A 27,575-nucleotide genomic window follows, 5' to 3' on the forward strand; every position below is an offset into this window, starting at 1 on the left:
ACAGAAGCGACTGAGAAAGGTCACAGTCCCTGGATTCCTCTAGGAAAAGTTCTGTCAGTTCTTGTCTATCCTCAGTGCTTCGATATTGTGCTTGTGCAGAGCCAGAGAAATGGGCAGGACAGAGACCTCAGAGCGTGTGACGTCATGAGTCCATGGCACCGAGGGGGCAGTGGGGCTTGAAGAAGGAGGGTTGGGTCTGAGGACAAGTTTCTCACTCACCGATTTAGACCTTAGGTAAGTCTCCCAACTGCTCCAGGCTCACTTTCTTCGCCTGTGAATTGAGGACCAATAATGACAATGGAAAGGACTCTTCTGTCCCAAGGAAGCCATGACAGTTCGATAAATTAATGTGTGTGGAGGCACTTGATCAGCCCTGATGCCCTCTGCTACTGTACAACGTTAAGTGCTCCTGCACGTTCAGGGGCATGGGGTCACAGGGTCAACATCGTGTCTGGAATGCCACGCACAGAACCCGTGCTCAGTACGAAGATACTTACGATGTCTTCTGCTAGCTGCATTTCAAAAAGCATAGTCATCACTCTGAAGCAGGATATAAACATTATTTTAGTTTTGTTTTTGTGTCACAGACCTCTCCAAGTGTCTGACAAAATGCCTGACGCTTTCTGTCTCTCTCTCTCAAACCAACCAACAAACAGAACAAAAGTCCGGCAAAAATAAACCGTGCTGATACACACATCCAGGAACCCTTCCCATTCGGTGTCTGGGGTCTCATCGTCTTCCTCTAAGAGCTGTCCCAGCTTCAGCAAATGCCTGTGCTAGAGATTTAGAGGCGTCAGTCCTCTGAGCAAAGAAGGGAGAGAAATAGACTGTATGGAGAAACGAACGTAATAATGACGTTTGCCATTTGCCGGAGAAAGATCCTAGCGGGGACATCCCTGAGATTCTAATGTATTCAAATGATGCTCTTGGAAAAGCAGTTGATGCCTGATCATGACTAGTCTATTGAAATGAAAATGTGTTCAAGCCGAAGGACGGACGGGGGACTGCTCCGTGTACACGGCCACCCTCGGCTCACTAAGGCTTTTGTGCAGAAAGTTGTCCCGATATCTGAATCCTCCTGTCTCCACAATGGGCTGCTATCCGGTAACCGTGGCGAGGTCTCGTTACGGCAGGGCGAGGCGCCTCCAGGACGCCCGCATGCCTGCTCAGGGCCCAGCTTATCGAAGATCTGAGAGCCTCCTGCCAACGGCCCTGGCCGCGTCCACCCTGGCCTCTCTCAGGGGACTGGATTTTACCTCAAGCAACACACGATTTTTGGCTTCGTGGTGTTTCTGCAAAGGAGGATTTCATTTTGGATGCGAGGCGTTTGGGACCAGAGCCAGCTCGGCCAAGGTGGAGATGTGAAGGTCCGCGCCAAGATCAAATCGAACGGAGTGAGACCGCGTCCAGAAGTGGAAAACGAACACGAAGGAAAACAGCTGAGCAGAAGCAGCTTTGCCGCGCTTTCCGCATCCAGCTGGAGCCTTCGATGGAAGAGCACGGAAGGTATTTGCATCTGGTGGTGCTTGAAGGCAGCAGGGGCCCTTGCTTTTAAACTCCCAGGGCACGTCCTCGTATTCCCGGGTGGTTGATGGCATCTTGGTCATTGGATGTAAACGTCCCCCCCACGAGAGATGCCCAGGCTGCCCGCCTGACCGAGCCCACACTCTCCGGGATTGCAGAGACCCGAGGCCTCCTGGAAGGCGGATGGCGGGAGGCCCGTGCGTTGGCACCCCTGCCCCCAGCTAGATCGAGTGGCAGGGCGCAGGCGGCTGGAAGGCACCCGCAGAGGGAAATCGAGCACCATGCTCAGAAAGCTGCACTCCCTCTTTAACCCCGGCCCGCAGAGGAAGGCGGAGGTGGCCGAGAGTGCCTTCTACGACCGAGCCAGCCCCGCGGTGAGGCTGACCCTCAGCAGCTCCATGTACGTGGTGGGGGACCACGGGGAGACGTTCAGCGAGTCCTTAAAGAAATACAAAAGCACCGGCAGCATGGACACCAGCCTGTACTACCTGCAGCAGGAAGGGGACCGGGCGTGGATGTACTCCCGCACCCAGGACTGTTTGCAGTACCTGCAGGATCTGCTGGCCTTGCGGAAGAAGTACCTCTGCAGCCTCCAGGACCTGAAGCCGCACGGCGCCCAGGGCGTCTCCTCTACCTCCTCCAAGTCTTCCAAGAGGGCAGAAAAGGCCCCTGGCCAGGCCACCTCCCAAGAAAGAAAGGTAAGTGCTGTTGAGATGTACACTCTGGATGAGAATTCATCCAAGAGCCTCGGACGTGAGTTGGAACCTTGTCTCTCCGCCCCCATCCACACACAGCCTAACGAGTCTGCACATTCGGAGCAGTGCCTCGGTCATCCTGAGAGGCTTTGCCGCCACCTCCTCCAACTGGGGAAGGGTGGCTGGTCCCAGGCTGATTCTTTTCCGGGAGGAGGTGAAGGGGAGGAGCAGTTAGCGGTATGGACAGAGCAGCCTCCGGGGAGGGCTTGGGCCTCGGTGCCAGGGGGTCCCGCGTTTGCATCGTACCTCTGTCATTTACCGCCCGCTTTATGGACGAGAGAGCGCTTGCGTGGCCCCCAAAAATCCCTGGGGAAAAGTGACATCTTCATGAGACCTAGATGGTTTCCAATAACCAGGCGTTTGGCTGCATGGGAGCCAAGCAACTGGGGGACTTGTTCCACCTCCACCTTGGGCCCCGGGTGTGCTGGGGACTCAGGCACAGCCTCGAGGGCCCGTGACATCCAGGAGACTGCCTTGCTGGGCCCTGGAGGCTTCAGGCCCGGACACCCCATGCGGGAAATTAGTGCAAGAAATAACTGGCAGTTACCTTGTTCGTACCTATTGTGGTCTTTGTACACATCGTCTTTCTTGGAGCCATCTAGTAATTCTGGAAGGTCAGGTGGGAGAAACTCCCATGTCACGGCAGAGCAAGCCGAGACTCGGTGACCTGCTCTGATAGGACCTCCAATTCATTAGGGGACTCATTCCTTTGTTCCTCAATTTTTTTCTTTTTTTTTCTTTCAAATGCTTGAGGTTTCAGGCTGTTTTACGTTCCCATCAATTGCTTCCCTGACGACTGCACTCTAAGGTGCTCAGAGCGGACCTGTCTTTCCCACATCCGGTTTCCCCCCAGTGGGTCCTGTGAGCTGAGCAAGCCTCATTAACGCTGAATGACTGATCGGCCTGCTCCCAAATCCCTAGGGCTTGGCCTCGCCCGACTGGTTTCAACTGTCTGTATTTTGCCCCCGGGGTGGGCAGTTGAAATAATCACTTCAACTCCCAAAGTAGGTCAGTGTCCCAGTACCTAGCCTTCCGTTCCAGGACTGACCCTGTGGCCAGCCAGCTGCAGATTTGGGAGCCAGACACCCCTCCTTCGGGGTCACCTCCCATGTCAGAAAGGGCTGCAGCGCGTTCTGGACTCCCTTCCAGCTTCGATACCCTGAGGGGTCTAGGCCCTGGTTAGATTCCCTCCAGGCACTGCATTTTCCTGAAGGGATGGGGTTCTCTCTTCGTAAAGCCTCGTCCCCTACGTCCACGCGCTCCTCTTCTAGTTCAGCTGTCTGAAGATACAAGAAGGGCTGAGGGGCAGAGCAACCAGCTCTGGCCGAACGGGAACGGCTGTCAAGGGAATGACACGAAGCGTGGACTTCCTCAGGAGGTACCTCTTGCCATGGTGGAACCAGAAAACAAAACAAAACAAAACAAAACAAGTCTTAAACTGGCTCTGAAGGCAGTCAGCTAAAACTGAACGTTAGTTCTGAATGTACCGGCTGTGGGCCTGTTGGCCCCTCTGGGCCTCGGTTTCTGCAGCATACAAATGGAAATGAGAATATACCTTGTGGGGAAAAAGCAAGAGCCTGCCTGTGACAGACATGGGTGGTCCAGTGTTTACCAACTCTGAAATGCAAGGTGTGGGGGGGTTTTTGAGCCACCTGCAGACAAGTGGTCTCCTTTGTGGCTCCTCAAGAAAGAGCTATATGCTGGGTGCACCAGGGGAATAGTGGTGCCATCTCCGTGGCTAGCAAGTGTGGCCCGTGGCTGCCTGGCTCTGTGCGTGGCAGGGGCAGGGGCCCAGAGAGCTCCTTTCTTCCAGAACTTCATCTGATACGACCTCCTGCGTCGGTAGAAAACGCCTGCCGATGCTCGGATTCAGGGCGAACACCGTTCGCTTCCCTGACTCCCTGCTGTGGGTGGACTTGTGTCTCCCCAAAATCGTGTGTTAAAGTCCTGACCCCCCCCCCCCCCAGGACCTCAGAAAGTAAACTTATTTCGAAATAGGCTGGTTACAGATGTAATTAGTTAGTTAGATTGATTGCAGGCATTAGGGTGGCCCCTAATCTGACACCACTGGGGTCCCTATAAGAAGGGGAAGTTGGGACCCACACGTGCACATGGAGACCCCCAGGCGAGGTCTGGAGTTGGCTGGCACAAGCCGAAGGCCCCCCAGAAGCTGGGTGGGACCTGGGAGTGCTTTCAAAGAGAGCCTTGCGCTGACAAGATCGTGGCCTCAGACTTCTGGCCTCCGGACTGAGACAGTAAGTTTCTGTCGCTCTAAGCGGCCCAGCTAGTGGTACTTTGTTCTGACAGCCCGAGGAAAAGAGGCCAGCCCTCCATAGAACTAGCCGTTTCTCTTCTCCTCAATTAGTCTAAACACATCTGTGTTCTGGCATTTATCCCCTCCTTCTGTGGCGGGTTAGCATGTGTGTCTCCTCTGGGGGACGGCGGCGACCTTGGGGAGCTTGAGGAAGCGGACACGGGTTCTTCGTCATTTTTCTGTCCACAGGGCGCAACAAGGAATGCTTCTTGGCCACTTAGGGATGCTTTGTAAACTTTAAGCCTGGTCTTCCGTGCGTAGATCCTGGAAGGGCTGGCCCCCACGTAGGGAGTGGGCAGTGTTCTCTGGGCATCACAGCACCACGCAGACTCCTCTCCCTCCCCACAGACACCAGCCCCCGGCCTTGGCCACAGAACTTAAGGTCCCCTGTCCGTCTCTCTTTTCTGGAAAGATAACGGCTTTTAGGCTGTTCCATTTAAAACTCCCAGCAAGAAATATCCTTTAGGTATTGACCCAGTTGACTCAATAACAACCAAAACAAACATTTCATGGAACGCACGCATTCCTGTTCTCTGTTTGGTCCTCTGATTTTTTTCAAAACCTTCCATAGTCTTCTTGTCTGTTTTTGACATTGGTCATGACACAGTCACTTTATTTCACAGGCTACTAGAGGGTTAAGACCCACAGTTTCAGACACCCCAGAGTCAAGGCATTCCAGCAGGGCCTGTGGAAATGTCAACAATCTCTAAGGCGTGAGGCAGCAGGGTGCCAAATGGTTTGTGGTCCCAGCACCTTGGAGATAAGAGAGACTGGATGTACCCATGTAGATAGATGGGAGGAGGAAGTGAGCACAGGCCAGAAGTGAGGCGAGCCTGGGGTGGGTGTGGAAGCCGCTCCTGGGTCCCTGCATGGGGGAGGTCGTGGCCAGGCTCTGCGACAATCTGCTCCTCCCTCAGAATAGAGGATTACAAAAGTGAGCAAAACACACATTTTGCAACATTTTGAAATCAGAACAAAAACCCCACATCTGAGGACTTTTGTGTCAGTCTTAGGTATGAGCTGTAGTTTGAGACTCACTGTGTAAATGTCCAAGTGTTAGAATTTCTGACACATGGGCACCTGGGTGGCTCAGCTGGTTGAGTGTCCAGCTTCGGCTCAGGTCATGATCTCATGGTTTGTGAGTTCGAGCCCCGCATCGGGCTCTGTGCTGATGGCTCAGAGCCTGGAGCCTGCTTCCGATTCTGTGACTCCCTCTCTCTCTGCCCCTAACCCACTCACATTCTGTCTCTGTCTCTCTCAAAAATAAATAAACATTAAAAAAAAAAAAAGAAAATAGATGTTCTTCCTGGGGCACCTGGGTGGCTCAGTTGGTTGAGCATCCAACTTTGGCTCAGGTCATGATCTCACAGCTCAGGAGTTCAAGTCCCGCTTTGGGCTCTGTGCTGACAGCTCAGAGCCTGGACCTTGCTTTGGATTCTGTGTCTCCCTCCCTCTCTGCTCCACCCCCACTCACGTTCTCTCTCTCTCTCTCTCTCTCTCTCTCAAAAATAAATATAACATTAAAAAAAGAATTTCCAACACAGTGCAAAATTCATGTGGCAGAAGGAGAGCCTATTTGAAATGGGTCCTGTCCTGGAACATAGAGTTTCTGAACCAGTAAGGTAAAGTCACTCAACCCCCTGCCCTGGGCACCTTGGGGGTTCCTGCCAGTGAAGACGAGTAGTGCCGATCTCCTCCCCACACCGCCCTCCTCCCCCACCACCGCTGCTCCTCTGCCACAGCCCAGGCACCATTAGGAACAATCTGCAACTATTCCTGACTTCTAATCATCCTCTAAACCCAATATGTGGAGTATCAGCCCATTCTACAGGTGAGAAAATGGGCTCAGAGACAGTAAGCGATTTATGTGAGGTCGTGCACCTGATGAAGAGAGAGCCAGGATTTAGACCCAGTGTGTGTGTGTCTGAGCTCACACTCTGGTCAATGTAGCCACAGCGCCTCTCAATCAGAAAACGTATTTTGAGCTTGTATAATATACATCGATGGGGGAGTGTGCACCTCAGGATGAGGTAAGCAGGTTTCTCTATCCTGCACACCTGGGTCAAGGGGAGTCATCAGAGAGGAACCCGCGTCCTACTCCGCCTGGATTTTGTGCTAGGGTAAAGCTCTCTCATGGGAGCTGGGTGGTTTAGTACTCCCTTGTCCAGGAGAAACCTCGGCCAGAAGCACGCCCAGAAGGCACGTATCAAGTTCTCTCCTCCCCACAATCCATGAGTCAAATTCCCCTCCATCTCCCTTCACCTTCCCTACACATGGCTACTTCTGAGTCCATTTTTATTCTTGGCCTCTGTAGCATTGAAATCCTGAGTTTGTGGTGCCTACTCTCGTACGAGGAAGAAAGCTGGGGAAACAGCGTGAGCACAGCTACAATGGGAACTTCACGATGGGACGGATGTGCCCTCAAATCATTTCAATAGAAATAGATTTTCATTCTTTCTAACTCATTCTACAAAGTATCTCAGGTGAGCCCCATACCAGCAGAAAGAGTAGCAGCAGAAACTGACAAGTTGGGAGAGACTAAAACACCAACAGAAAATCAACATAAAAACGCAAAAGACTACGCAGATCGTACAGCTAACTCAGCGACTACAGATGAGCTTTAGATCTGGCTCTGCACCTCTTGGACGCTACAAAGAGAGCTGGACTCACTGAACAATTCTGAGAGGAACAATCGTACCCTTTGGTTAGTGGAAAGGAGATTTTCCCCAGCTTTAAGTCCCCAAATTGTTCATATGGGACCTGATGAGAAAACCATGTGTGATGTGGTTTGTAATACCCTCAATCGTATTTACATAACAACTCATCAACAGACGTGTCTGTCCGTCCTTCCTTCCTCCCTTCTTCCTTCCTCCCTCCCTTTTTTCTTTCTTTCTTTCTTTCTTTCTTTCTTCCTTTCTTTCTTTCTTTCTCTTTCTTTCTCTCTCTCTCTCTTTCCTTCCTTCCTTCCTCCTTCCTTCCTTCCTTCCTCCTTCCTCCCTCCCTTTTCTTTTTCTTTCTTTCTTTCTTTCTTTCTTTCTTTCTTTCTTTTCTTTTTTTTCTTTCTTTCTTTCTCTTTCTTTCTCTCTCTCTTTCCTTCCTTCCTTCCTTCCTTCCTTCCTTCCTTCCATTCTCCATCAATACATATTGTTTTCAGGAACAGGGTGTGTGCCAGGAACTGTTGTAAATACAGGTGAGCAAGTCAAAGTCCCTGTCCTCATGGGTGGTCACTCTTGTGGGAAAGCTAAGGCACTAAACCAGGGCACCTGTTTCTGGTGGTGACTCCTCGGAGCCCCCGCTGTGACAGCCCTGTGCTGCATCTTAGTGAGGGTCCAGAGAATGGCGCCTGGGTACCTAAGTTCTGCCCATCCCTTTTGGACCCAGCAGAGAATTCAGATGCCAGAGGTGTGGGTGAACCCCACGCCCTCCCAAAGATCTTTGTCCAAATCCTCTGAAGACATGGAGCACTCACAAGAGAAGAAGGTTTGCGAAAAGTAAAAAGCTGTCCTGTTGTGTTTCTTGCTATTTTTCCCTCTCATATCCGCATCCCTGAAAGTGAGTTGCTCCCCTCGCACTCTGTTTTGGGGTCTTGCCTTGGACATGACTGGCCTCTGCCTCTGTGTTTCTCCCCTCCCCTGGTTCTCCAGGAAATTTCTTCCAGCTGCTGGGAGGGGCTCTGGGTTATTTGACTTCTCTCTTTCCACTCCTCATAAAAACCACTTCTCTCAGCTTGGATTTATTTTTTGAAATAATAGCTTTAATTTACATACCATGAAACTCACCCTTTAAAGTGCACTACTGAGTGGCTGTTAGTACATTCGGAGTTGTGCAACCCATCGCCACTAATTCTAGAACATTTCATCACCCATTTCGGCTTTTTGTGTGTGTGGGCGGCAAAATAAACATAATATTTACCATTTCCAACATGGCACTTCTTGGCACCTTAAGTGAGTGCTTTTTAGTGTCCTGATTATGAGTAACGAAGTGTATTGCAATTAATGAATTCTTAAGAAATTGACTGTTTCTCTTTGGATGATTTTATGTAAATTTCTTTTAAAGAGAAATGTGGGCACCTTTCAAATTGCTAATTGTCAGACAATAACCAGAGTTCTTCACACTAGTTTTTCATGAATTTCTCCAAATGATTGTTTACATAAGCCCATAATAATTCACCCAGAAGACTATTAAGCCTGAGTTAATATATTTCCTAGAACACTTTATGAAATATATCAGTAGTACACCAGAAAATGAATCCATTAAGAGGTCAGGGAGGCTCTAAAAAGACTTCATTTAGGAATCAGGAGAATGCTTTTATACAAGGTCTGACAATTATTTCTTTATTTCTTAAAAGATAAAAGCCTTTTCTCGTAGAATAAACTTTAGAAAGCTTTACCACGTTAGCCATGTTTTCAGTGTAGAATTCACTGGCAATGAAGCACATTCACAGTGTTGTGTAGCCCACAACTATCTATCTCCAGAACTTTTCCATCATCCAAACAGAAAGTCTCTACCCAAGAAACGATAACTCTCCATTTTCCTGCTCCTCCCACTCCTGGTAAGCCCTATTCTACTTTCTGTCTCTCTGGCTACTCCTACTCTAAACATCCCGTATAAATGGAATCATACGGTATCTGTCCTCCTGTGCCCGGCTTCTGTCGTTCAGCATGTTTCCAAGTTTCATCCATGTTGCTGCATGTGTCAGAACTGCCTTCCTTTCGGACAGCGGAGGAGCCTGGGTTTTGACGGGTGGTGAAGAGGGACAGTTTGAGAGTAGGCTAACTCTGACCAGAGTGCTTGTTAGCATTTGGGGTCCTCACTGAGGACAGCTCCCCACACCGTTAGGGCCAGATAAACAGGGAAACAGCAGGCATCCTTCCCTGTATGAGAATTGGGCCGTGTAAATGGATCCCAGTCTAGGTGGAGCACAGAGAAGAGCTCAGGGAGGCTGGCCACACACTCTAGGCTGGCCCAAGGAGGCCATTGGGGGTAGGTTGCAGTGCCCCATGGAACACTGCCCAGATGATTTGGGCTGGACATTTTCTGAGGCCAGGAATGTCAGTCCCCCACCACGGCCAGAAGAAATGTTATTAATTCTCCTGTGGATCATTTAGTTCTGAGCAGCTTGGATTCCTGATGTGTCTGCCTCGACGAACTGGCTGCAAATGCACACCCGTCCCTGCACCCTACCTCACCCTCCCTACCTCACCCCAGCCAAAGAAATTCGTCTGCTACAATGGTTTGAAAAGAGCCAATGGAATTCTAGAGAACGACTGCCCAAAGTGATCGATGTTTATTTAAAGTAGTTTTATTCTGGCAATAGTTTGTTTTCAGAATCAATTTTCTATTGAGGCCATGCAATCCTGCCTCATCGAATAAGACCGTGTCAACTTTTGACCATGTCAAATAGAAGATTTTTTTCTCCTCTATGGCAGGAGGAGCTGAATCCAATTCATCTAAAAAGACTCCAAGTCACCCGTGTATAATATGTCTGTATAATTTCATATGGGATAGAAAGCAGGTACTAGATCGTTTTTCACACCTCTAGGGATTATTTTTCAGATCTGTGGGGAAGACTTTATGCAAACGGTGATATTAAAATGCAGGTTTTCTGTGAGCATCAGTTACTGGGAAAGTCTCTATCACTTGGCCTAAGTCTGGTTTGCAGATTTGAAAGGCACTACTAATTCGATATGAGCTGCAAAGAATATTCTATTTTGCTTGGCAGAGCTCTCCGCAAGATGACAAACAGTATAATAATGATTGATAACAAAGCGTATAATTCCTGTAGCCCCTCTCAGTCAGACCACAAGACGGGTAATTACATTCCCCAATCTATTTTCCAGGCACGTGCTGTTTGCTCAGCCCAGAAATAATAACTTCCTCCTCCCTTTTTCCTCTCCAACCACACCCTGTACACCTGGCTACCTTCTTGTCTTTCAACAGCAGAGAAAGCACTTCCCCAGGAAGCCATTTCTCACATCCATAATCTAAGACAGTGCATTTCCCCTCCTCCTGTGTCTGACCTGCATCTCAACACATAGCACTCAGCCCCCAGCACTCAGCACTCAGTACCCAGCACTGTAATTGTCTGTTCATTGGCTATTTCTGCTACTGGCCATGAGCTCACTGAGTGGGGCCACTGTGTCTTGTTTACCTTTTAATCTCCAACCTCCTGCATGGCTCGAAGCACATAGCAGACATTCAATAAAGCAACAACCTGAGAAACTCCGACTGTAGTTTAAGAAGGTTTAAGAAGAAAATTATTACAAAATTCGGTGGCGGATCTAGAAAAGTAGTAGTTCTGTTGCTTTCGCCGAGTGCAAATGTATCTCTTATTTTTAGAGGCGTAGAATATAGTTTGAACATATTCATGTGGAATCACATCCTAATAACGAAAACATCCAGTGTGTAATGGGTCAGAGTTCACCATCAAAAGGACACTTTGGGCAAACTTTAAAAAAAAATGTTTGGATGATAAGATTATATTTGCTCATTAGATGAAATTTATAAAATGCAGAAGAGTGTAAGAAATAAAATAAAAACAACTTGGAATCTTATTTAGAGTTAGTCACTATACAATGTTTAGGTAGATTTTCTCCCAATCATTTATTTCCTGTATATTTGCCCATATGTATATTAGGGCTGTCTGCTAAAACAAAGGATGCTTATTTAAATTTGAATTTAAGATAAGTGATGGAGTTTTTTTTTTTAGTATAATTATGTCCATGCAATATTTGGTATGTATTTATACTAAAAAATTATTCATTATTTATATGTGAAATTGAAATTTAATTGCTGTCCTATAGTTTTGTTTTGTTTTTGTTTTTGTTTTTTTGAGAGAGAGCAAGAGTGTGAGTGGGAGAGGGGCGGAGAGGAAGAGGGAGAGAGAGAGAATCCCAAGCAGGCTCCACGCTGTCAGTGAGGAGCCTGATGTGGGGCTCGAACCCACAAACTGTGAGATCATGAACTGAGCCGCAACCAAGAGTTGAACACTTAACTGACTTGGCCACCCAGGCTCCCCTGCTGCTCTATATTTTTATTTGCTAAATGTGACAACCCTAATGTATGTGTATGTATGAATGTACTAAATTTGATTATGCCATATACTTCTTAATAATCTCCTTTTAGTTAACATTGCATTTTGTGGATTCTTTCCCTCTCATTGAGCGTTTCTGATTATTTCATTTATTTGAGAGAGACAGAGACAGCATGAGTGGGGGAGGGGCCGAGAGAGAAGGAGAGAGGATCCCAAGCAGGCTCTGTGCTGTCAGCACAGAGCCCAAGGCGGGGCTTGAACCCACGAAGACGAGAGATCATGACCTGAGCCGGAACCAAGAGTCAGATGCTTAACCGACTGAGCCACCCAGGCGCCCTGGTACTTCCGTTTTTAAAAACCCAACCCTTCTGTCAATCAGCAATGTATTTTGCCATGAAGGGGGAAGTGAGAATCCACCCTGAATTTTCCCCAAATGGCAAAGTTGCCCACCACCGTCTATTGACAAGTCCATCCCTTCTCCCACTGGATTGTAATGGCTCACTGGCTGCACGTGTATGCTTTGTACTATGCGTCCAGGTTATTAGTTCAGTTTCATCAGGCGTCTGTTTTATAATTGTGAGCCAATTTTTGCGCTCCGTGTTTTGTTCAAGTGGAACGATCACTTAGATGACATGCAAGGTGAGCGGCTACCAGGTATTGGCAAAAGAAACAATGGTCTAAAGATGAAAAAGCAGTGAGGAAAAAGACTAAGCCTATGAGCCCCTGAGTCTACAGTCTCCAATGTCAAAGGCAGAAGATGTGAGGCTACGCTTCCAAAACGATTGCAATGTGTGGTTATGACAGGTAATGCCAAAGCTGAGTTACACTAGACTTGGTGATGAACTTTTTCCTGCTTTTTATCCCTTTGGGCTGGCTTTCTCAGCTCTCTTGTCTGCTTTGCCAATTTTTTTTTTTCTCCAGCTCAGGCAAGTGTGCCATTTAGCTTATCTGTTGAAAACATGTATGTGGGTATATGTATGTATGTAATTACATTTCAATGATTATACTTTTTCATGTTGCTTTTTCTTTGCTTCTCAAAGCTTCAGTTATGTATCATAAACACCCATTCTTTACAACTTGCCTCGATTATGGGTACACACTTCCTTAGGTGTTGGTGGAATATAAAAGGCATAAGGTAAGTATCACTTTGGACTTGGTCTTAAATATCCATTCCAAGGATTACAGAAGGCAGAGAAGATGTGTAAGAGATTTTAGGGTTTGGCCTCAAAAGCTTATTATTATCATTATTATTATTATTGGTAATGTTAAGTTGCTTGTGGATAAACTTGAGCTGTTTTGTATTTAATTTCACCCAGCTGAATGGCCCGAGGAAAAATGATCTCTCCAACCCAGACTAGTTCCCCATTTGATCCTGGAAATTTCACTGTGATATACTGACATCCGTATTCCCAGGTATTATATGCTCAAGAGAGTATTATCAGTACTCCACAAAAATAAGGAGTACGGAGTTCTTAAAATTTGCCAGTTGAATCCTAAAGGACACATTAGTAACATGCAAACCGATTTAAGAATGCAAACATTAGGTAATGGCACGTATGTGGCAGCATACATTCGTTCACTCAGTGAATAATTACTACCCTGTGCCAAGCACTGAAATACGTACTCAGTATTCACAGGTGAAAAGGCAGTCTGTCTGCCCGGACACAGCCCAGGGTCTCAGGCTGCGGTCCTCACCATCATTGTCTGAACCACACTGGTGTGTTGACGTTCCTTGGCAGAGAAACAGGTAGAATTTCAGTCGGAGTGGTGGGAGTTGTGTATATCCCGCAACCTATCTCATGTGGGCAGTGGCTGGTGGAGAGCATCTGTCCCAAGACTCTTATCTGTGCGTGTTAATTGCCAAAGCATTGCCAAAGAAGAGGTTAAAGATCCCTGGCCTAGTGTGCTACCGAGGACATAACCCAACGTGCTGCAGTGGACTATCCACTCCAGACGGGACATGTGCATAGACAGGCTATGCCTAGGTCCGTCTGCCAAAGGGAGCTGGCCCTCCTGAGGATGTGAAGGGGACACGCAAACAAGTGAGAGGAAGGTAGATGTTTAGTGGAGGCCCTCGTGGCTTTGGGTGGGTTTAGAATGTCCCCCGACTCTAACCCCTGACAAACGATTGCTGTTTACAACTGGAAGGTCAATTAGTAGAATCCAGACCTCTTGTAGACAAGAACTGAGAGGTCCCAGAAGAAAAATAACAAATCGGAGAAACCCAGGTACCCAGATGGCAGATGAAACCAGGCAGGGTGGCAGCTGATACGAAATGCAGAAAAAATGTCATAAACTGCACTGGGGGACTCAGAAGTTAAACGAGACCTGCCGTGGAGTTTGGTTTGGGAAAATGCCAAGGGCTCTATCTGGGAAAAGTAATCTGAGACCCAGGCCTGGTGTGAGGGGGCCGTGGTTCAGGGAGGCTTGGAAAATGATAACCCCAAGGCCGCTGGAGGTGGAAGGTGAAAGGCAAATGGGAATGGAGTCGGCAATGCAATCCGGATGCTTTCACACCGGGTTCCTTCTCCCCGGGGCTGCTGTGGGGCCGAGAGCGAAGGAACATGAGCCCTGTGAACTGGGGCCTAAGCAGGTGCAATAGGAAACCGTTCCAAAGAGGTAGTTAAGAAATTCTGGGCTAGAGGGGTGCCTGGGTGGTTCAGTCGGTTGAGTGTCTGACTTTGGCTCAGGTCTGATCTCACCGTTCATGGGTGTGAGCCCCGCGTCGGGCTGTGTGCTGACAGCTCGCTCGGGGCCTGGAGCCTGCTCTGGATTCTGCGTCTCCCTCTCTCTCTGCCCCTCCCCCACTCCCACTCTGTGTCTCTCTTTCTCTCTCAAAAATAGATACACGTTAAAAAAAAATTCTGGGCTAGAAAAAAAGTCAAGACTGGGAGCGAAGCAATCCTTTTGTACCTGGCCTTTCAAGTTCAGAGAGGGAAGAGTAACTGTATTGCATCTCACCCAGGGGTGCTGACGATTCATGGCCCATGTTGTACAACTACCTCCTCGTAAAGTAGATTTTGCTGCGATATTAGTCTGCAGCTTGAAGCCTGCACCTCAGTTGGTGCCATTCTTGTGCTATCACAGAGAATGTGATAGCACAGGTGGAAAGAGGCCTCTTTAGAGGCCTCTAGTAGAGGCCCACGGAAGCTGTGGGAAGGCAAAAACGAACAGCCAGAATCGGTCTGGGCTTAAACCAGGACTTGAAAAGGCCCAGGGAGTCCAGACTTGGAGCTTAGCCTTGGTACTCAGAAAACTCACGGCAGCATTCATTTGGAGACATGTACAAGTGTGCTTTCCAAGGGACACCAGGAACTCTGTGGACCAAATCCTGTGTAACTGGCTTGCCAGGTCACTCGCTGCTTACCATGCTCTCCAGAAGGCACAGACACAGAGAGCTGAGTGCTTGCAGTTAGAAGCCTACCCCAAGCCGGGGTATTATTGGCAAAACGCAAAATGACATACGCATATGGCGCTACCTTGAACACCAAAAGATTACGAAGAAGCCAAGGATCTGACAACAGGAGACCGTGGTTTCTTTTGATGGTGGGTCTGTACACTGGAGCCCTAGGTAGTCTACCAGGGATGAGGAGGGTCTCTGTCTACTGCTGGGAAGGCATCCTCAGGACACAGTGAGTGAAGAAAGCGATGTTTACAGAGGTATGGTATGGGCTACCTTTTGTTTTTTTGAAAAAAGTGGGTAAACACAAGTATAAATCCACATTTTCAGAAACAATGGAGGGAGAAACAAGAAACTTGGCATAGACGCAACATGAAATGTAGCGGAGGGTGAATGGCAAACATTACACCCAGGAAGCAAACAAAGTTGCATGAATACAAGGAGAGGGAATGCCTCCCCAGGAGGTGATTTTAGGTCAAGTTTGGGGACTGGGGGGGAAAGGTAGATGTTGGGTAGACCCCTGTGGGGGATGTTGTATACTCCCTGTTGGCACGGGAGCAGAGGGCGGATGGAGTTCCTCTCCTTGGCCCTCTGTGTGCAAAGGACACAGATGAACCTGGGCCCTGAAATCCAGGGCTTCTGTCCTCTTTCTTCGATGACCTGTGCTCTATCCCTTGGAGTCCTGTCCCTTGTGTCCTTGTCTTGATAGAGACATTCCTGCCGGCTCTTGCAGAGCCAGGGTGCAAGACTGGCACGTAAGATTTCTATCCTAAATAAGACCCTGGGGTGGGGATTCATGGGTGCTCTTGTTCCGTCCCTGATGCCGGGACTGCCATCGAGTGGTGGGTCTCAACTGCTGTGTATTAGAATCACTTGATTGTCTGAACTAACTGGTCTGGAAAAGGGCCAGGTATAGGCATTCTTTAAGAGCACCCAGGAGATTCCAATGTCCAACTGGAATTGGGCTCACCTGTTATGGAACCACCCCGACAGGGGTGAGGGAGAGGTGTACCATCACCATCTCCCAGGCCAGTCTCTCAGACCCATTCCAGGGATGCTGCTCTCACTTGCAGGGACGGAAGACAGGGCTAAGGAAGGAAGGAAGGAAGTCAATTATTTATTCATTTGTCTTTATTTTATGCTCCTACTTTATTCCATGAAGGGTTTGGGGGTAACTGCTGAAGGCAGTTGGGGCAAGTGGAAGAAGCTGTCCTTTAGCATGAGACTTGGTCACACAGGTCTGTACGTGTCAGCCACAGATAATGTCACCAATGTCTCATTCCCCTGACACTGCAGGATCCAGAAGCTCTTTGAACAGAAGCAAGTTTTATAACGGCAGCGCATTGGATGGCCCGGCAGAGACCCCAGAAGGGGGACCTGAAAGAGCAGACCCTCCAGGGCTGGCCGAAGAGCGTATTTGTTAGGCATATTTGCCCCCGGAAGGCAATCACTCCTCAGCCTGGTAGAAAGGGCAAGGCATGGGAAGGAGACCTCAGTCTCAAATCCTAAAGCTTGAGGCTTTGGAAACAGGCAATAGAGTTGAATATTGGGAATGAACCACACGTGTGGAGGTAAAAGGGCCCCCGTCCACTAGTTTTGATGGACAGAAAGCACAGTGGCTAAGGTGGTAATACATATAGTAGTGATTTATTTCTTAATTTGTAAATGTGATCCTCGAAGGACAGTACGTGACAAGATTCTGGGGATGTCCAAGAGGCCACAGTCAAGGACACATATCAACATAACTAATGGTGGTGATCTCGTTGGTTGCTGAGCCTTTGTTAGTTAAGACACCAAAGCTGACTCTTTTCTAAACTCTTTAGTAAATGAAAGCAGCTGATCCAGGTGGCTCTGAGCTGCTGGCCAAAGTCTACTTCCTGGAGACACTGCGGAATGAAGAGTTTAGATCATATTGCAGGGTGACCCCCCCACGAGAAAAGAATGCAATGTTCACATGTAAGGCTGAGACACTTGCATTAAGCCAAACACCGATGGAAGTTGCTGCCAGAGATTCAGAGGCGCCCTCTCCGTGGGTTCTGAGATACAAAGACCTACAGACCTTGCACTCCTATTAAATACTATTTATCCTTCCTTTTGGGGTTTGGTTCAGATTGTGTGGCTTTCTCCATTCATCGTTTCTCACTCTTTCAGTTCACAAAAAAAATCTCTAAAATGATATGTGTCGTAGAAGAACTAGGTTCGGGGTGAGGACCATAGAGCCTAGAGGAGAGAACCGTCCAGGAGAGGGGCGGTCTACCTGGAGAATGAGCTGACCCGGCCAGTCCTGATGGATGAATAGGAACCAGCTCGGTGAAATATTCAAGGCCGAGAGACCAGTAAGAGGAAACACAGACAGGACAAGAATATTGACTTGCCATCAGAGATGAGCCCTCCTGTCACCGGCCTGCAGGAAGGGTGCACAGTGATGTGGCCTGCTGGGCTCATACACACTGCCAACCAGCCCTTCAAGTTTTAGTCCTGCGCTCCACCCCCAAGCCTTGGTGTGCCTGTGTTGCCAAGTCGGGTGCATTTCCCATTCCCAAGGGTCACATTGTACCCTTTTTAGGTGCTTGCCTGACCCATGATGCTCTGGAGGGCTGGTCCCTTTGCTCTTTTACATCAGCTCTCCCCTTCAGTTGCTCAGCAACTCCCAGAAGCTCTTGGAAATCTCTCTTTCCCCGATGGCCCCTCTCTTCTTCTCTTTGTCATTAGGGGTTTCTTCTTCCCGCTCTCCCTTCTTTCACTTCAGTGGGCTTGTTGAAGGGGGAGGAATAAGGACATGTGGATAGTTGTCCACTTTTAACAGAGAAGATTCAGGTCTATGTTGTGCTTCTTCAAAATTTTCCCAAGGAAAGCACCTTACAAATATAAAAGGAAAAACTCCTTCTATTTAAAAATGTTTTCTAGGGGCGCCTGGGTGGCGCAGTCGGTTAAGCGTCCGACTTCAGCCAGGTCACGATCTCGCGGTCCGTGAGTTCGAGCCCCGCGTCAGGCTCTGGGCTGATGGCTCAGAGCCTGGAGCCTGTTTCCGATTCTGTGTCTCCCTCTCTCTCTGCCCCTCCCCCGTTCATGCTCTGTCTCTCTCTGTCCCAAAAATAAATAAAAACGTTGAAAAAAAAATTTAAAAAAAATGTCTTCTAGTACTACAAAATGCATACATTTTACCAACACCTTGTATTTGTACATACAGGTGTCATCATTTTATTTCCCAACATTCCAGTCTGTAATTTAATCCTATTCACTCTTAATACCATCCCCTCTTTAAAAATGCCCACGTATAGCACAATAACAGATGCATATATCAACGGCACAGAATAGAGACTCCAAAAATAAACCCATGGTCATATGGTCAGTTAATCTACGATGAAGGAGGCAAGACCACACAATGGAGAAAAGACAGTCTCTTCAATAAATGGTGCTGGGAAAACTGGACAGTGACGTGAAAAGGACAAAACTGGACCACTTTCTAACACTGTACACAAAAATGAGCTCAAAATGGATTAAAGACCGAAATGTGAGACCTGAAAGCATAAAAACCCTAGAAGAGAGCACAGATAGTAATTTCTCTGACATTGGCTGTAACAACATTTTTCTAGATATATGTCCTAAGGCAATGGAAACAAAAGCAAAAATCAACTTTAAGATAAAAACTTTTTGCAGTCATGAATTTATTTTTTTTTTAATTTTTTTTTCAACATTTATTTATTTTTGGGACAGAGAGAGACAGAGCATGAACGGGGGAGGGGCAGAGAGAGAGGGAGACACAGAATCGGAAACAGGCTCCAGGCTCGGAGCCATCAGCCCAGAGCCTGACGCGGGGCTCGAACTCACGGACTGCGAGATCGTGACCTGGCTGAAGTCAGACGCTTAACCGACTGCGCCACCCAGGCGCCCCTGCAGTCATGAATTTAAAGAAAGACTAGTCTGGGGGCACCTGGCTGGCTCAAGGGTTAAGCATCCAACTTTGGCTCAGATCACGATCTCAGGGTTCGTGGGTTCAAGCCCCGCATTGGGCTCTGTGCGAACAGCTTGGAGCCTGGAGCCTGCTTGGGATTCTGTGTCTCCCTCTCTCTCTGCCCCTCCCCTGCCTGTTCCTGCTCTCTCTCTCTCTCTCTCCCTCAACATAAATAAACATTTAAAAAAAGAAAAAAAAAACCTTTGCACAGCAAAGGAAACCATCAACAAAACAAAAAGACAACCTACTGAATGGGAGAAGATATTTGCAAGTGATATATCTAATAAATTGTTAATATCCAAAATGTACAAAGAAATTATACAACTCAATACCAAAAAAAAAAAAACCCAAACAATCCAATTAAAAAGTGGGCAGAGGACACAAATAGACATTTTACCAAAGAAGATATACAGATGGCCAACAGACACATGAAAAGATGTCCAGCATCACTCATCATCAGGGAAATGCAAATCAAAACCACAATGAGTTACCACCTTACACTTGTCAGAATGGCTAGAATCAAAAGGACAAGAAACAACAAGGGTTGGCTACGATGTAAAGAAAAAGAAACTCTTGGACCCTGCTGCTAGAAAGGTAAATTAGAATAGCCAATATGGAAAACAGTATGGAGGTTCCTCAAAAAATTAAAAATAGAAATACTATATGGCCCAACAATTCCGCCACTGGGTATTTACCCAAAGAAAATGAAAACACTAATTTGAGAAGATATATGCACCCTGGTGTTTATTGCAGCGTTATCTACAATAGCCAAACTATGGAAGCAATCCAAGTATCCATCAACGGATGAATGGATAAGGAAGATGTGGTATGTGTGTGCACACGCTCACGTGCATGCACACACACACGCACACACACACACTGGAATATTACATGGCCATAAAAAGATGAGATTGTTCACTTGAGACAACATGGATGGACCGAGAGGGTATTATGCTAAGTGAATAAGTCAGACTGAAAGAGACAAATACTATACGATTCCACTAATATGTAGAATTAAAAAAAAAAAAAAGAAAACAAATGAACAAACAAAAAGCAGACTGAGACCTAGAAATACAGAGAAAAAAACTGAAGGTTGGCAGAGGAAAAGGATGGGGCTGGTGGGCAGAACAGATGAAAGAGAGTGGGGGACACAGGCTTCCAGTTCTGGAATGAGTAAGTCATGGCAATAAAAGGCACAGCACAGGAACACAGTCAATGATAATAGTGTAATAGTGACGTAGGGGGGACAGATGGTAGGCACACTTGTGTGAGCATAACATAATGTATAAACTTGTCAAATCACTATGTTGTACGCCTGAAACTAATGTAACATTGTGTGTCGACTATACTCAAATAAAACAAAAATAAGTGAAATAAAAATGTTCACCTAAAATAGCTGGTGAAAACAGCTCAGGTTAACACATATTGTCCCTTTTGTCCCCCTCTCTGAGTTTTCTTATTTCCTAAATTCCTCAGACAGCTTATTAGTTCACATGCTGATTCTGTGCCTTTCATTGTGAGTTCTCCATGGAGGTCCGCCATGGTGCTTGAATTTCCATGTTGGTCCTTGGAGGTTGTGAAGATGATGGTGATGAACCAGATCACGAAGAAGAACAAATCAGGATAGAGCCTGGAACCCAGTGAGGCATTCAGTAGACTTCTTTTCTTTTTTTTTTTTTTAATATTTTTTACATTTTATTTATTTTTAGGAGAGAGAGAGAGAGAGAGAGAGAGAGACATAACACAAGTGGGGGAGAGGCAGACAGAGAGGGAGACACAGAATCTGAAGCAGATTCCAGGCTCTGAGCTGTCGTCACAGAACCCCATGTGGGGCGTGAACCCACGAACCACGAGATCATGACCTGAGTCAAAGTCAGACACTTAATTGACTGAGCCATCCAGGCGCCCCTCAGTAGACTTCTTTTAAACTCTGTATTTTATTATGTCTTACACTTTTATTTACTGTTTATTTTTTAAAGAGAGGGAGAGCATAAGTGGGGGAGGGGCAGAGAGAGAGAGACAGACAGACAGACAGACAGAATCCGAAGCAGGCTCCAGGCTCTGAGCTGTCAGCACAAGAGCCCCATGCAGGGCTCAAACTCAGGAGCTGTGAGATAATGACCTGAGCCGAAGTTGGAGGCTTAACCGACTGAGCCACCCAGGCACCTCTATTCCATATACTTTCCAAAGAATCATGCTAATTTCTTTTCAATTTATTCCATGACTTGAGTCCAAATTTGGCCACTTTAGGTACTGACAACTCTTTTAGAGCATCTCCAGTACATCTCGCCCTTTCTTTCCTACTGTGAACGTCTCATCGCCTTCCGAAGGAGCTGCACGATCCCCTGTTTATCAGCGGGGGGAAAGGCCAAAGGAAGACTAAGTATTTTGCCTCCAGGTCAGTAACAGTCCCTGAGCAAGAAAGAGGTAGATCTTACTATTTGTCTCTCTTTGAGGTAACTGGACATCCACTGACCTACGGCACTCGTGGAGCAGGGACATCCACCTTCCCCTCACAGCGCACTTACTCAAATTTACCTTTTAAGTTCTGCAAATGCATAACTTCACATACATTTAGTTTCAGCAGCACGGAATTCTTTTCGGCGGTTGTGGCTTGCTTGCGTGTGGGTGCTCAGAGGCTGGCTCAGGCTGCTTTCTCTCTCCTGCCCTTCACCTCTAGCAGAAAGCAACCGCAAAGAAATACTCCCAGTTCAGCGCGGATGTGGCGGAGGCCATGGCCTTCTTTGATTCCATCATTGCAGAGCTGGATACAGAGAAGCGGCCGCGGGCTGCCGAGGCGGACCCTCCCAATGAGGATGTGGACTTTGACGGTGAGTGCTGGCCGGGGGTGGGGAGGAGGTGAGGGGGGGAGGATGGACTGGGGGGTGTGTGAGGGGGGGGGGGCGGGTCTCTGGTGTGGCTAGAAGATGAGCTACCAGGAATCTCACCTCCCACTAGAGGGAAACTCGCACCTGCACCCTGTAGCCCAGCCTGGGGCTCGTTCTTCTCCTCGGGGCCCTTGTGCCAGCGGGCCAGCACCCAGCCCCTACCCCTACAACACTCGCAGCCATATTTAGGATCAAAAACCCCTTCCGGCAGTACCACTGGCCCCAACTGCGACAAATGAGACAAGAAAGGGATTGGAGGGGCGCCTGGGTGGCTCAGTCAGTTAAGTGCCCGACTTCGGCCTCAGGTGTCCTGATCTCGCGGTTTTGTGGGGTCGAGCCCCGCGACGGGCTCTGGTGCCGACTGCTCAGGGCCTGGAGCCCGCTTTCGGATTCCGTGTCTCCCTCTCTCTGCCCCTCCCCCACCAGCACTCTGTCACTCTCTCTCTCTCTCTCTCAAAAATGAATAAACATTAAAAAAATCTTTTTTAAAACATAAAAAGTAAAATCTTTAAAGGCAAGGGATTGGAGGGGGAGCTGGTGTTATATGGGTGCAAAGACAGAGTTTCAGCGTTGTAAGGCGAGGAAGGACTGGGCAGCTGTCCCTCAAAAATGAGTATATTCCACGTCCCTGCACTGCACGCCGAAAGACGGCTCAGATGGCAAATTTTATGTTATGTGTATTTCACTACAGTTTTTGTTTTAAGAGAAGAAAAAGAAACGGAGAAACTGTTTAAAAAACTGTCTGTCGACTCTGCCGGAGCGAGTTTGGCAGTGTCCACACCAGGCTGACTGATCCTTCATCTGGTTTGTCCCCGCTTTGCCCAGCACCCCCTCTGACGCCCTCGGGGTCAGCGCTCTGTGAGGACGCGCAGGGCAGGACAGGGCCAGGGAGCCCGCCTAGGCCAGCCTGGGTCTTTGGAGAGAGAGTGAGGTGAGGGCCGGGGGTGATGCTTCTCTCCTTGCCAACGTGTGTCACTCACTGGCTGTCTCCTGGTGGAAAGCAAACGATTCAATCACATTCATGAGTTCAGCCCGCTTTTAAATTCCATTACTTAACGGTCTGTTTCTTTTCAAGTTTATTGTATTTTGAGAGATAGAGAGCACACGCAGAGGAGGGGCAGAGAGAGAGGGAGAGAGAATCTGCACTGATGGTGCGGAGCCTGATGCAGGGCTCCAGCTCACGAACCGCGAGATCATGACCTGAGCTGGAACCAAGAGTCAGACGCTTATTTGACTGAGCCACCCAGGCGCCCTGACTGTCAGCTTCTTTAATCTTTGACTTGCCCTCCCTGGTGCAACTGATGGCAATTTTTTTCAGGGGTTCCTGGCCCCCGTTACTGAGGTGCTAGCTTTTGGTGCCCATACTAAGCAATGCTTGAGCTTTTTATCTAATGCTCAAAAGACCGTATTCTTGTGGTTTGCCATTGCTCCGGGCTCAAAAGACCTATATCTGTGAAATTCAGGTTCTCATTGGGTTTGGTGGGATTTCACAGAAGGTTACCCCCACCTCCCCCGCAGGCTCACTGTGCCCTGCAGGCTAATCTGCCCGCCTTCCTCCTGGACTGCAGCCCCTCAGTCCCTGACCGAGGCCAGCCCTCCTCTTGGGAGTTGGACCTGGAAACCCAGGACGCTGGCGAAAGAACAGCAAAATCCACTGAGGATGCAAGTGTTACCTTCCACGATTTTTGAATGAAAAGGACATTATGGTTTTCTCTCATAACAATAGCCCTATACGTTCATTGTTAATCTAATGAATCAAATGATACACCAAAATACAAAGAAAGTAAAGAATATGGTCTGTAATACTACCACCCAGAGATAATAACCACTGTTAAACTTTGGTCTATGTCTTTCCTTTCCAAAAGGTTTTAAACATACACACACGCGCACACACACACACACACACACACACGCTCACTTAATTAAAAACAATAGGACCTCTGCCATTTTGTCATCTGTTCTTTTCACTTAACCATTTATAATACATCAGGGGTTGTCTTTCCATGTCAGCCATGTCAGTAAACATAGATGTATGTCTTTATTTTTATTAAAATTTTTTTTCAACGTTTATTTATTTTTGGGACAGAGAGAGACAGAGCATGAACGGGGGAGGGGCAGAGAGAGAGGGAGACACAGAATCGGAAACAGGCTCCAGGCTCTGAGCCATCAGCCCAGAGCCCGACGCGGGGCTCGAACTCCCAGACCGCGAGATCGTGACCTGGCTGAAGTCGGACGCTTAACCGACTGCACCACCCAGGCGCCCCATGTATGTCTTTATTTTTAATGGACACATAAATATCCCACCATATCCCTACCCTATCATTACAGGGTCAGATCATCCCCCTCTCACTTGCCTTTCCCAGCCTTTCTAAGAATGTGCTGTTGTAATATAGGCATTTGTTGTGGGTTCTCAGCCTGGTTCACCCTCTCTTGCTCCTTCCCGGGCCCCTGCTTGTCTCTTCCAGTGGCCACCAGCTCCCGGGAGCACAGCTTGCATTCCAACTGGATCCTGCGGGCACCACGCCGGCACTCTGAGGACATTGCTGGGCACACCGTGCACGTGACAGATAGCCAGTTCCGAAGGAGCGTGGAGCGCAGGACCTTCGGCACTCAGAGGAGGCTCGAGAGGCACCCCATTTACTTGCCCAAGGCTGTGGAAGGGGCATTCAACACCTTGAAATTTAAGCCCAAAGCCTGCAAAAAAGAGTAAGTGCTTGGACCAAATGGTATAACTAAGACGTTTTCATGTCCTCCAGACTCCTGGGGTGGTTCTTCAGGTGCCTTGAGTCCCCGTCCTATATACCAAAAATTATTCTTACAGATTTTGGGGGAAGGAGATCTTGGCTAAAGATCTTTTTTTTCCCCGCTAGGGCTGCCTGGGTGGCTCAGTCGGTTGAGCGTCCAACTTCAGCTCGGCTCATGATCTCACGGATCGTGAGTTCGAGCCCCGCATTATGTTGTCAGCATAGAGCCCGCTTCGTGTTCTCTGTCCCCTTCTCTCTCTACCCTTCCTCCACTCCTGCGCTCTCTCTCACTCAAAAATAAATAAACGTTAAGAGTATTAAAAGATGTTTTCCCCGAGTCTATACGTAAACTCCAGCCTGGTTCACTGCTGTCTCCTCCCTGTGACTTCAGCTCTGGATCTGCCGGCCTTGCCTCTGGCCTACCTGGCCCACATGCTTTGTGCCACCCTCTTTCACTGTCGCCCCCCCCCCCCCCCAGGGCCACGGACACCCTGTGTGCTACGAATTTTTTATGGGAGTTTGGGGTTGAGGAGGGCAAAGCGCCAAGAGGGAACCAACACCAGACTAACCAGACGCCCTTGCCTTGGAAAGGCGTTGGTTGACCTGACTTAGCTGGAGAACTTCTTGCAGGCCGGGCTCCCCCTGGCCACTTCGCCACCATCTCTCGGCCTCTTTCCCTCCAGATCCAACCCTCCCGAGACGAGTCCCCATGTTTAGCCTCCAAATTCCTGTGACCTACTCATTTGGAGCGGTCAGTGCTCTCTTGCTCTGGCCACTGCCGCCCATGCTGCAGGGACCTCACCTTTCACAGCAGAAGGGGCTCTATCTGGGTTCGGGTTTGTACAAGAGCCATTCAACTCTGATGGATTCAGAGCTTTTCTAAGTAGCACTTTCCGCCCATAACAATGGACTATGTACCGGACGAAGTGAAACCAGGGCTCATCATCCAATCATCCGTCCTTCCCCTTCAAGGCCAGTCTGGGGTCCGGCCCCCATGATGATACCGCTTTGTCCGCCACAAGGCCCAGCCCTGGGGGGCATCTGATGGTCTCCGTTGGAATAGTGGATCAGAGCATGCCTTCTCTGTGCAGCCGGCCAAGCCAGACTTAAACCCTCTGCCTCATTCCTCCCTTCCAGCCTGGGGAGCCCCAGACAGATCCTCCTCAACTTCTCAGGAGAAGACACGGAATGGGATGCGGAGCTCTTTGGCCTGGAGTCCCTGGTGTCTCCGGGGGAGGACTACCACGAGACAGAGAACCCCAAAGGGCAGTGGCTGCTTCGAGAGAAGCTGTGGGAGCGGACAGTGCCCTGAGGCCCTTCCGGCCATTCAGCTTGGCTCAGGCTGGGTCCCTGAGAAAGTGGCTACTTTCAGGGCAGCACAGGTGTTTGGCAGAATCAAAAATGGAAGTCGGAACAAAGTCAAGCCCACGAGCCCATCAGCACTGCCCGCCGGTGCCCGGTTAGTGCCAAACACACGCGCGGTCTCCCAGAGGACCTGCCCTGGGGGACTCTGGAGCCGGGCTTTCCCGGAATGGCAGGTTGGCAGGTAGTTACAGCTCGGCGGGTCTCCCAGCAGGGAGTGGGAGTATCCAGGCTCACTCCCTGGTCTCCCCTGGCCTGTTTCAGTTCTCTGTGCATCTGTCCGAGTGGCTTCTAACACTGTGCTCAGGACAGGAAATGAGCCCACCCCTGGCTCTCTGGCCAAAGTTTTCAGAAAGGCGGCTCCTGTCTCTGCGGGGCTCAGGAATACCCTGATCACAGAGGTTGCCTTCCTTTGTGCAGAACACGGTCCCGGAAGCACCTCCTTCTGCACTAACACTTTCACGGTTCTAGACATTTCTAGAAACATCTGCTGGATTACACGGAAGATGGGGCCAGTGCCCTGGCATTGGGAAAGAGTGTGCCAGGGCCCTGCCTTGGGACCACACTATCTCTCCAGCCCCGAAACCCAGCTCTACTTCCCACAGGTGGTGGGCTTTCTTCTAATTATCATCCAGAATATCCTGATAGACGCCCGTATGACCAGCTTATGGCCGGCTGTGCCTCTCCCCTCCCCACTTAAGAGGAAAATCAGCATCCCTGAGTTCTTTTGGACTAGAAAGGATTTGTGATTTTAGTAACTATCTGAATTAGAATTACATCTTAAATATATTCTTTGCACTTCTCACATACTTTTTCCTGCTCGGGTTTGAGAACCACTGGTCTGGAGAACACATTGCATTCTATTCATTCCTATTACTTCTTCTGGTGTTTTCTTACAAAGAAAGAAATCGTCCAGTTGGTACATGCTCATGAAATGCCAGAGTGCTCTTGGGGGTAAAGGAGGGAGACAGACTAGGACAAACCAATAATCTAAATTAAGCCCAAGACGCTCTAGGCTAAGGTCACTCTGAGAACTGAATAGAGCTTTCTTTCTGCCAGGCCCATGTAATGATGGTTGTATTGTTCAGTTTTTTATAAAGAATGTTTTATTTATGTGAACTTGACTATCTGAATCTAAGTATTTAAAACTCCTATGAGAAAAAAAAAAACTAAAACTTATGTGGCATTCTTAGCCATTTTATATCAACACATTTCGGATGAAAATATACTGGAAATGTTTTAATACTTGTCTTTATTATTATTTTCTTTTTGAGTGCCAAGGTCAATGTTTGGGAGATCTCTTTCATTTTGTTGCTTATCCTAAGCCCACTCTAGCCAGAAGCTTGGCTGAAAAATAAATGTTTGGGAGATTTGTTTTATAAACTGCATTAAAGCACACGAAGTTAATATTGCCACGTATCTTCCTTTCCCCCAAATGTGGCCTTGTTTTGAAGCCCCACAAATAAAAGTTCACTGCTAAGGATAAGTTCAGAATGAAGGTCTCTTTACCCTGCCTCTTATCAAACTACAGTTTGTCATAGATTCGACCCTGACATTATGTGGTGAAGACTTTGTGTACATTTTGCTTTTACAGATAAGA

At 48.2% G+C, this 27,575-nt stretch overlaps 1 protein-coding gene across 1 annotated transcript; it reads left to right on the top strand.

Annotated features, from left to right (window-relative positions):
* The first annotated feature begins 1,805 nt into the window (after positions 1-1,805).
* CA1H13orf42 (chromosome A1 C13orf42 homolog) lies at positions 1,806-25,925 on the top strand. The gene is made up of 4 exons (XM_047849626.1): positions 1,806-2,222; positions 21,665-21,812; positions 24,335-24,575; positions 25,751-25,925. Exons 1-4 carry the CDS (start codon positions 1,806-1,808, stop codon positions 25,923-25,925), a joined length of 981 nt encoding a protein of 326 aa, XP_047705582.1.
* Positions 25,926-27,575: the final 1,650 nt, after the last annotated feature.

The sequence above is a fragment of the Prionailurus viverrinus genome, chromosome A1 (assembly GCF_022837055.1).
Source record: "Prionailurus viverrinus isolate Anna chromosome A1, UM_Priviv_1.0, whole genome shotgun sequence".
Taxonomy (NCBI): domain Eukaryota; kingdom Metazoa; phylum Chordata; class Mammalia; order Carnivora; family Felidae; genus Prionailurus; species Prionailurus viverrinus.